At 43.9% G+C, this 11,230-nt stretch overlaps 1 protein-coding gene across 1 annotated transcript in view; it reads left to right on the forward strand.

The window, feature by feature from the left end:
- Positions 1 to 2,859, forward strand: part of MYT1 (myelin transcription factor 1) — a 71,816-nt gene extending 68,957 nt beyond the window's left edge. The window contains exons 22-23 of the mRNA XM_027881560.1: positions 1,249 to 1,423; positions 2,392 to 2,859. Of these exons, the coding sequence (XP_027737361.1) occupies positions 1,249 to 1,389 (141 nt within the window). The 3' untranslated portion in view covers positions 1,390 to 1,423; positions 2,392 to 2,859. The remainder of the gene's footprint in view (positions 1 to 1,248; positions 1,424 to 2,391) is intronic.
- Positions 2,860 to 11,230: the final 8,371 nt, after the last annotated feature.

Here is an 11,230-nt window from a genome sequence, read left to right on the forward strand (position 1 = left end):
TTTCAATTCAGTTTTGAATAGCTGGCAGCCAAAGAATAGCATTCTTAAAGAGAGTGTATTTTGTTTAATTTAACAAGGTCTAACAGCCCACAGCATGTTACTGTAGAGTTACTGAGAAATGAAAAGACTGCATTAAAATAGTAAAACCACAAAAGGCTATTAATTACCTTCTCTCTATTCCCAGGAATGTAATTACTGTTGTCAAAACCAGGTGTGTGGAAGGGGGGGCTCATGTTGTTGAGGAAGTTTTCCTCTTACAACTCATAAAGGCCATTGCAATGATCAGAGGAATGAGCTTTTGATATTTTTTTTTCTGCCATCCTTTTTTTTTTTTTTTTTGGGAATCCTTTTCATTGGGGGTTGTATTTAAATTCAGGCTGGTTGGAGAGAAGCCATTCTCCAGCAGAGCAGTTTTGGATAGTATTCACCCAGCTGCCTAACTGGCAGAAAACCGCTCGCTGAGTGCTTTTTTTGTGAAGTGTTTGACACAAAAAGGTCAAATAAACTGTTCAGCAAATATTTTTTCAAGGTTTCAGGCAACTCCAATTAAATAATGCCCATGAGACTTGTATGCTCGTTTCATTCCTGTTCTTTTTCTTCCTTCTCCATTTCTTTTTTCCCCATTACTCCAAATTAGATATTTGCAAGGTTTCCACGATGCCCTCAAAAGTAGAAGCTGTACTGCAGCAGAGTGCTGGTGTGGGCAGCTGTAAGCTTAAGGTGACCAGGCTTCTGTCCTGCCTTTGCCTTTGGTTCCTTCTATGGTGTTCCACCAGTCTTCTCATTCTCCTGCCCTTCATTTCCATGGCTTAATTCAGCCTCCAGCCTGTCAAACTGCCTGAATGTGCTTAACCTGATGCTTATAATAGTTCCACAAGGCCAATCCATAAAATTAAGGACCCAGTTAAGATCTGGCAGGATCAGGGGTTGCATGGTGAGATTCCTGTAGGTACAGCACTTCACATATAAAGGCTTTGACATGGAGACCTTTGACTGCCAGGACATACATAGAACCATAGAATGGTTTGGGTTGGAAGAGACCTTAAAGCTCATCTTGTTCCAACCCCCTGCCATGGGCAGGAACACCTTTCACAAGACCAGGTTACTCCAAGCCCAATCCAACTTGTCCTTGAAAACTTTCAGGCATCCCCAATAAAATACACAGATGGTTTATTGCAAAGAATCGTTTCAGCCTCTTCCTGCTCTTCTACTAACCCTTTTAATTGGCTTTTTTTTTTTTGTTTGCAGGAGCCAATTAGTGAGCAGAACTTCGATGCATATGTGAACACGCTGACAGACATGTACACCAACCAGGAATGCTACCAGAACCCGGAGAACAAGGACCTGCTGGAGAGCATCAAGCAAGCCGTCAAGGGCATCCAGGTTTAGTGCCGTGGAATGGAGATGAGCAAGCAAACAGACTGTAAGATGGAACTTTCCCTCCAAGTATTCAGGTTTACAAGTTAGAAAACTTGTTCAATGAATGAAAAAAAAAAAAAAAAAAAAAAAAAAAAAAAAAAAAAAAAAAAAAAAAAAAAAAAAAAAAAAAAAAAAAAAAAAAAAAAAAAAAAAAAAAAAAAAAAAAAAAAAAAAAAAAAAAAAAAAAAAAAAAAAAAAAAAAAAAAAAAAAAAAAAGAAAAAAAAGGACCAAAATGTAACCAAGAGGCCATTTCTGAGACATGGAACTGATCGAACTCAATGTTCTCGTTTACTTAATTTTGGACCTTCTTGAGAAAAGTGGGATTTTTTTCTACCTGGACCACGAGGTAGATCAGGATGGAAGGTTAAATTCTCCAGTAGGCTGTGGGGCTTGGTAGCAGGTGAAGAGCAGGCAACTTTCATGTGTTGCCATGCTTTTGCAGAGTTGATCCAAGGGTTAAAACGTTACAAGAACAGGGTCTTGTCTGATCCAAGACTAGAGTATGACTGGCTTAAACCCTCATGTTGTCTATGGTCGTATGTCCAGATCACCTACTCACACATGAGTTATGTTCTATGTTGCTACAAGTGCTGGAGCTGCAAGCTACCTGTAAATCTGAACCTGTGCTGGGCCTCCCAACCCTGAAGTGTTCAGATATCCACTGGGCATGGGAACTCTGAAGTATTATAAAGTAGCTTATTTTTATTTTCTGAAAGAAATCTGAAGAGCAGTTCTGGATCTCCAGTGGAAAGCGCAATGGAAAAAAAGGTTCTCAGGGAAGCTTTTGGAGTTTGCAACTACAGTATTCCTTTGTCTGTCTTAAATATGAGAATAGCTATTATGAATAGGCCAATTCTAGATATTTCATACAGAAGAACTCTTTAATGTGTCATGGTCCGGTGTATATGATTTTTTGGAAGTCTGTTTGATGACAGTTCTGGTTCTTTTCATTATTGTGATCATCCTTACAGTGGCGCAGTACTGCCAGTCCAGAGATCATACATCAATGCCAGAGAATGGTTGAGATTGCGATGAACAAACCGAAACAAAACAAAGCAAAAGAGGCAAAAAAAACGACAAAAAAGAGAGATGTTAATTGATGGCCAGCAAAGTGCTTACACACCGTGAATTGGGAGTCGATTTCTCACAGGTATCCATGGGGCAACGAGTATTTTTTTTTTGGTTTGGTGTTCTAGGTTTGGCGCGAAATCACAGCGCAAGCGCCATTCTGCAAAGAAAGAAAAAAAAAGGAAAGAAAAGAAAAGAAAAAAAGGGGTAAAAAAAAGAAAAAAAGAGTATTCAGGTCATGGGTATTCTTCCAAAGAAGCATTTTGTAAGTAGCTCGGTACACGCAGCCCACTGTGCACCTAAAGAATAACTCCATGAATGTCTTTGCGACGCTGTTCTGCAGCACCCGTTCCATCGCCAGGGCCAGCTGTCACCCCACGGGGCTGCTCCCCACATTTCCACTCCCACCCGGAGCTTGCCTCCTTCTCCAGAAGCACCGTGGGGAAGAGCCCCCCCTTCCAGGGCTCCCAGCGTGGGTGCATCTTGCATCCTGTGTCCCATATCCCGCGTCCCTCCCGGCAGCGGGGCGGGCAGAGCTGGGGAGGGTTTTGTTGGCCCCTACTAGAGGCAAGACCGCGGTGTTGTTTCGAGCCAAACCCTGCAGATATTTAGGATGTAATTTGCGGTTTGGAGAAGTCAGTGGAAAGTCCCAGTGACTACCGTGGCCACTGGATCCGGCCTCGAAGCCCAGGAGTGACTCGATTGGTGTCGGTTCCCGCGTTGAGTTCCACAGGGCAGTTGGCCTGGGTGGGTATTTGCTCCCACACTTAAGTGTTTGCAGGATCAGGCTCCATGAGTTCACTTATTTTAGAACCCATTCCAAGTGCAAAAATACAAAAGAAAGGGAAAAAAGAAAAAGAATATGAAATTTGAGGTGTTAAAAACACAATGTTCTTAACATGTAAATAGAGTCCAAATTGATTGTGACTGCAATTCAGTTAGTATTTAAAAGTAGAGAAATTGCACTTACTGGAAGAAAGAGAAGAAAAAAAAAAAGTAGTTAGTTTAATTATCCTGTAAATTATTTAATTTTGGCAAGATGTATGTAATTTATATTTACAACACCTTATGTTAACTTTTTGCTATTTATTTAACTTTTTTATTTATTAATTTTATACTTATTTTAAACTGGACACTGCACCATAGAAATGAAGATAAAAGAAGCAAAAAAAGTTAAAAATTAAAACTCTTGACCATAAAAAATGATATTCCAAAAAAAAAAAAAGGAAAAAAAAAGAGACAAAACCCCCTATCTACAACTCCTACTTGTAATTTTGATGCAACCAAGTTATTTTTTATATATTTTGTTATTTATTCTTTTAATGATGGGAATTTTTTTAAAGATATTTTATAACTGAGACATTTTGATAATTTTTTGGTTTGTTTTTTTGCAGGGGCAGGGGCACTGGGGGGGAAGAGAGACTTTTTCAGTTTTTCTTTTCTTTTTCATTCATATTGTTTCAGGCACTGATAACAGGAAATGAAAATTCTGTATTTATTATTTATTTAATATTTAAGTCGGGGAAAAAAACAAACTGTGCTCTTGTTGTATATTTATTTTGTCGTTTGTGTGTTGGTTATGTGATGACTGAGTACTTGTTTATGTGAAGGAATACTGTTAATATTTAAATAATAAAGAGTCACATTGAAAGTTATAGCAGGCTACATGTTATTCTGTGAAAACGAATACTGTGATCTACTTTCCTCAGGAAATGTATTTTGCAGACAGAACTTCCTTATGTACTGGCAGGGTTATTTCGTAATAAAACCCGGTTCTGTTTGTGACTTTAGTTCCTATGGTCTTTCTTCGAGCTGTTGCCAATATTCCTGATGTGTCCCCACTGGGCTTTTTCCTCCCTCGTCCTTTACTGTGGCTTGTGGGGTCACTGTGTCCCTGCTGACCTGGAGCTCTGCTGAGGGGCTGTGCAGTTCACACCTGGCTCTTCCCACCTACTAAGCTGAAGGATCTAACAGGAATTCGGGTTTGGCATCTCCGAAGGCCTCGAAGAATTAGGAGCTGTCACCAGCCAGCCAAGTTGGTGCCTAAAATCCCACTAGTGCCGTGATGGGGAGAATCAAAACTCCACATCCCCAGGAGGGCTGGAGCCCCTCTGCTCTGGAGACAGTCTGGGAGAGCTGGTGTTGCTCAGCCTGGGGAACAGAAGGCTCTGGAGAGACCATAGAGCCCCTTCCAGTGCCTAAAGGGGCTCCAAGAGAGCTGGAGAGGGACGTGGGACAAGGGCCTGGAGTGACAGAACAAGGGGGAATGGCTTCAAACTCACAGAGGACAGGGTTAGATGGGATATTAGGAAGGAGCAGAGGGGATGCCATTGGGAGCAGTACAGGATATGACAGCTCTGGGACAGGACACAGAGACAGACATATTTCCCTCCTAGATTTACAACAAAAGCTTCACCAAACTGATCTCTGAGGTTTAGCTCAAATGCTGGGAGATGGCTGTTCTTTGTCAACAAGATTTGCTCAGTTATATCAGCCTGACAGTGATTTTTGCAGATTGCCCTCCTGGAAGAACGGAGCCTTTCCACTGGTAAGAGATTATGTTTTGAAGCTGTGGCAATGAAGACAATTTTCCACTGATCTCTGTGTTGGAAACATAATTTCTGAAGTTGGCATAATTCAGTTTTGCTCTGCTGTAGCTGTAGCTCCCAAGGTGAAATAAGGTAAATCACGTTAAGGCCATTTGGAGCTGAGTGAATTGGGTCAAATGGGAATTTCAGGCAGGTTCATCACCACAAAATTCAATTGTCTGATTAACTGAACTGAACTTCCCTGTCTGTCTCTGCATGGAGCCACAAGTGCTGTTAGGTTATAGCAGGAGGAGGTGTCTGTACCACAGGCACAAAAGTGAAGGGCTGAGTAAAATGCAGCCAGAACAGTAGTCAGAAGAATTTAGAGCAAAGTTTTGGGTAGAAGGTTTTTTTAAAGAATGCCCATGTCCGTATGTGTTCGCTGGGAATTATTTCTGACTTCACTGGATATCTGCAAGCTGTCCTGGGGCAGGAGAACTGACAGAGGCTTAGGACAGACTTGCTTGGATGTCCTAGCTGTGCAGTCCCAAATGCCTGAGAAGAAACACCCTTGGAAGAAGGGGCTGTTGGGGATGGATCCCAGCTTTCCCAGGAGCCCCAAGGACAAGATCTCTTTGATGCTTTGCTGGGCCTAACTTGGTGAGGTTTTATCCCCTTGGCAAAGGAGAAAAACAGGCCAACCCACGCAACGGATCCCCTCAACTGGCTGGCACGTTGTTTTCCTGAAGGGCACATAATTGCTTTATGGGGGCTCCGCTCGACTTTGCACCGCCGAGCAGTTCCTTGTGCCAATATTTGATTATGGTGATGGAGCTAAATAAGACAGGCTGGCTTGTCCTTCCCTAACGAATCGGCTGAGCTGTGTAATAGAGCGGTTGGATTTGTGCTCGATTGCAGCTCGGGGAGCCATCACTGTGAGATGTTATCTTCTCCGAGCTGGCGTCCTTTATCGCAGGGAAGGGAATTGAATTGGTTTAAGATGGTATGCTGTCAGTTTATAGGTGTGCTTGGGAGAGCTCTTAAGCCTCCTCCAGCAGGCCTAGGGTGAGAGCTGAATGGCAGAGAAGAGCAGGTCTCTATCTTCAAGGATGCAAGGGAAAAGGTACCCGTTGGCATATGGTTGTTTCTAAACGTGTCGATTAACCATTGACCAGGGAGAGTGTCACTTGGCCTCGCTGATGCAGCTGTTAACTGTTGAAAGCTGCTAATCACCCATTCCTCCAGTGGTACCTTTCACTTGTCAGCACTGACCTGGCCTCTCCCAGACAGCCACAAGCTCTGGCCTTAAACAGCTATGAACAGAAAAGGGATTCCTTCCCAGTCTCATGCATATTTTCTGACTTTTGTTTCCCCCACCCCACAGTTCCTCTGGGTGAAGGCTCAGCCCACTTCACCCTCCTCCCACAACTGAGGGGTCCTGAAAAACACACAGCTGGGCGGTCAGGAAATGGTTGCCTTGTTGTCCATCAGGTTACCCGGGCAAGAAGGGAACTTCGCACTTCAGAGATACTATTTGCCATCAAATTCACTCCCCCTTGGACCACAGAAAGACAGTTCTGAGGTTTGGGAGCAATCAGATAACACTGCAGCCAACGGAGCAGCCCCGAGCTGCAAATTGCTCCAGCACAGCTTAGTTGGATTAAAGGTTCTGGCCCGCACTTGTTAACAGACTCACTACTATACTTTTATGAGAAGATATATCCTGAAACGACCTTCTGCTTTGTACAGAAGGGCTCATGGGATTGAGGCTGTAGGAAAGTGTGCATTCTTCAGACAAATAGCTCTCGTTATTCCAGATGCTTTCATCCCTGTCTTTCAGTGGGATGAATAAATCACCAATTGTTGTAAAAATGGTAGTATCAGTTTTAAAGACATTTTCGACCCTGTCAACAAGGAAGTATAACACCCATTAAAGCCTGCTTTCATTTCTATAACTGCAGTGCTGTTTTGTTTGAATGTCAGGGACTGTTTGTGAGGATCTGAAGGAACACGAGCCATGAAGGGATGGAGCAAGGCCACATGCTCTGCCTGAGCTCCAGGACTAGCATGAAGGCCCCAGAAGGACCTGTCCACACTAAGATGATGTCTGCCCTTGCAACATCATGCCCATGGTTAACACCAGCATGCCCTCATTGAAGCCAGGACATGCCAAAACTTGTCCCTTCCTGACTGACAAGTCCCAGAGTCCACCTAAACTGAATGTAAGGCAACAGCCAAACAGTTTGCACTCAAACAGAGGCTAACCTGGCCTTAGCACTGCAGGACAGTTGGTTTTGGTAAGTCAAGTCCAACATCAAGGATCAGTTCTTCAGGTTTTGCCATTTGCTAGGGGACTCCTTCTCAGGCTCCAACCTTCAATAATCCAGCCTAACCATGCTGAAGTTGTTTAGCAATTAAATAACATAAATCCAGAAGCTAGATTAATAAACAGCCTGGTCTGTTTAGAGCAGTCTACAGGGTGGAGAGATAAAACTATAAAATATTTATTACCGGCTTGGGGATGAAGTCATTAATTTAATAACTACCCATTGCTTTGCTTCTTACAGTTGTTAGCAGTCTGAAGGTTACAGAAGATTAGGTGGGAAACTTACTGCTTCCCTGCTGAGTGGAGCCTTTCCCATGAAAGCCTGGGCCCAGCTCCCATCTGTCACTCCATTACGTTCGGAGGTGCTGAATATATTACCGGAGTAAAACAAAACGAAATTTCAGCTGGCCACATGGCGACCCTCCGCGAAATTTAATGAGGACACTGCCCTTTGTGCACGAGACCATTCCCAACAGCTGTAGAGATGAAGGCAGGGGGATCTTTGTCGACGCTCTCCACTTGCTCACGACGTGGCTCCCACGGCGAGCGCGGCCCCCGCAGCATCACGAGGGCGGCTGCGGGGACCGGCGCTTTGGCTGCCTCCTGTCCCGAGAGGTCGGGAGCGCTGTCTGAGCCTCCCCTCGTGGAGGATTTCTCAGTGGGCCTTCAGGTTTTCAGGAGAGGGAACAAGGGTATTAGCTGAGTCCCTGCTGTGATGTGATATTGGGGAGCATCCAGGACTCAGATCCGCACATCCGCTTTGCGGTGATTATGGCTGGAGTCCCCTGATGAGTGGGCACCCCCGCTGACAGCTGCAATTTGCAGCGATGCTGTAGCAAAAGTCATGGGGGGAGAGTGAGGGAGGGCGGCTGTGAGCCCTTGGTGTGTTTTGTCAGGGGTTTCATCCAGGGACAGCAAAGGGCTGTCGTCTGATTGAAGCGCACGGGGGGTAGGGTTTGAGCAGGAGGCTGTGTGTGATGTGGGACATGTTCCCCCCACCAGCTCCTGCTGATGAGGGGCTGAGACACTGGTAATCCTCCCTGAAGATTGTCTTGACAGTGAAGGTAATCAAATTGCCTAAATAATTTAATCGAATCTTCAGCCTGTTTGGAAAATAAATAAAATAAACATCTCTCAACAGGAGAGATGGTGGCCAGGGATGGAGAAAGGCATCTGTGCTCTCCACCAACACGAGAAGCAATGATAAGCACCTGTGGGTCAGGCAGTGATGGACACTGATTTTTACCTTGTGCATGTGGTGTGCCTGGAGTTCTGCTGCCAACCCAGAGAGCACCTTGTTTTCAGGTGACTTTCCAGGTGCTCTGCTTGGCTCAAGTTATCCTTGGTGACTGTCCAGGAGACAAAGGAAAACTATGGCCCCAAAATAATGTTCTGACTTCTGCAGGCTCCCACAAAGGAGATTCTTTGTGGGCAGCTCAAAACAGGCAAGTCCAAAGCTGGGTCTCCCAGTATTGGAGATGAGAAGCTCTGGACAGGTGGATCAGCTGCAATATCTTGGCCAAGACTTGGTACTGTTTTAATGACATCAGGCTGTGCTTTAGCATAGATGGAGTGATATTTTAGTGGCACTTTTAGCAGAGTAGGGAGGAGAAGGAAAGAGAGAAAATTCTCGTGAATCACAACAGACCTGCAAGATATTTCTACTGCCACCCAAAAAGTAAGAGAAACATTTCTGCAGAGCATTAACCTCAATTTTTCTCTCACAGCAGACTAATTTGGAACTGTCAGCATAAGCATCTTTGTCCTGACCATCCTGTACTCTGGTACACATCCAGCATAGTCAGGGCTAACTGCAAAGGCCCTACTCCAGTATCATGTCATCGCATTACCCTTTCATTTCTCTTATCAGTGCTGCCATTCAGTTCCACTCCTTATTCCCAGTCCTTATCACAATGAGCCAAGAAAGTGCAGAGCATCAGCCAGGAGAGGAAAAAAAAAAAAAAAAGAACAGGTGAAATTCTGATGTTGTCAGCTAAAATAGTTTCCAGATGAGCTCTGCCCACAAAGAAGCTGAATCTTGGTGATTTAGTTGCCAAATTTTGCATTTGCTCCCTCTCTCCCATCTCTCCTCTCAGCTGTGGGCTCAAAGTGGAGTCCTGACACTGCAAAGTGTTAATAGAATTAGTCTCCTGCTATAAACTGTTCACTGGGGCTTGTTAGCTCAATTGTTGATGCTAAACTCTTATCAGCAGAGCCACCTAAAAGAGCATTAATCAAGAAAGGCTGAACTCCCTGCCTGGGTCACAGAAATTTAATTAAACCTCAAGTAAAACTGGAAAATCATTTTGAAAAGAGAAGAGACGAATGCAAAATGCTTTTCATCATTTGATGCTGCATCTTTGTAGTTCAGACCCTCAGCTATGATTTCAAAGAGAGTTTTGCCAGAGCAAAGGCTGAGCGAAACACAGACAAGACTTTACTGAGTGCCACCTTTAATACAAAAGTCCTGATGTTCATCTGGGGTAAATGAAATATGGAAAACCACCAAACAAGGCCTGCTAAGGACACAAATGCAAGAAGAGTAGAATTCCTGTATCAAGTAAAATAGCAATCTCCTTGAGTAAGGTTCTGTTATGCTTAAGGTTGTGTTCTGGTTATTAGTTTATGGATTTGCACTTATTTTCCACTTGCTGTGCAAAAAGTTTCTTGCAACAAAGCATTTGTTTGGGGGATGCAAAGAAAGATCAGTGCCAGTGTTGCTACGACCTCGTGTGGGATATTGTGTGTAGTTCTGGGACCTCTCTTTGGAAAAAGAAAAGATTAATTTATCCTTGAACAGGTGCAGGGAAGGACTGGCAGAGTGATTAGCAGAACAGAGAACCTATCTTTGGAGAGGAGATTAAAAGAGCTTGGCTTGTTTAGCCTAGAAAAACAAAGGTTAAGAGGGGATATGATTACTCTTCATAAATACATTCAGGGTAGGAGGAAGGGGAATGATTTATGTTAGAGGATAATATGGGTAGGAGATCAAATAAGGCACATCTTGACCAGGAATAGATTCACACTGGAAATCTGAAGATGTTTTCTTATCGTTGGAGGAGGGAGGCTTTGGAAAGGCCTTCTGAGCAGGACAGATGAGCCCCCGTGGTGTTTATGGGGAGATGGACAAACGTGGCTGGCTCAGTCCGACAGGTGAGTCTGCAGGAAGGACATGTGGAACTGCCAGAGGCAAAGCAGGGACGTGTGATATGGCTGCTGTCTGGTTGCATTTTTATTATTTATGAATCCATAAAACCCATTGATTTTATTTAATCCATGAATCACTTCAAAGATCCAGGAATCATTTTCTCACCCCATAAAATATGAAAAGCTTGATTTTTTGAGATTTTTATTTGGCAGCTGTGCCCTTAATCACGGCAGAGACAGAAGAGAGACAGGACACTGACTCTCCTGGCAATACCAAGAAAAGATGAAGCACCTGACTGCTCCATGTCCTCACTGTCACGGATCTCTGGTGACACCTTCTCCCACTCTCAGCCAGGCTGCTTTCCTTTAATGACACACCTAAGTGAGATGAATCCAGGTCTTTACGAGTCCTTTTTCCAAGTGGCACTGGTTAGGCACAGTGCAGTACAGTGGAAATCACGACATATGTTCTTCCTCTTGCTTCAGCAATTGCTCACAGAGCCCTTGGATGAAGCGAAGCAAGAAAATAGCTTTAGGAGACACACACACACCACACAACCCCTCCCTTTGCACGGGCAGGAGGATCCCAAGTGATTTGCTGTCGGTGTGTTAATAGTAATACCAGTATAAATGCATAGGTCTGCATGCATTTGCATATATGCATATGTGTGCATATGCACAGACAGTATTTGCATATGGAAATAGTACAGTGCCAAAATGACCAGAAAAGGCAACACAGCA

Source organism: Empidonax traillii, unplaced genomic scaffold (assembly GCF_003031625.1).
Source record: "Empidonax traillii isolate 1590-97213 ecotype Southwest subspecies unplaced genomic scaffold, ASM303162v1 scaffold91:size2966241, whole genome shotgun sequence".
Taxonomy (NCBI): Eukaryota; Metazoa; Chordata; class Aves; order Passeriformes; family Tyrannidae; genus Empidonax; species Empidonax traillii.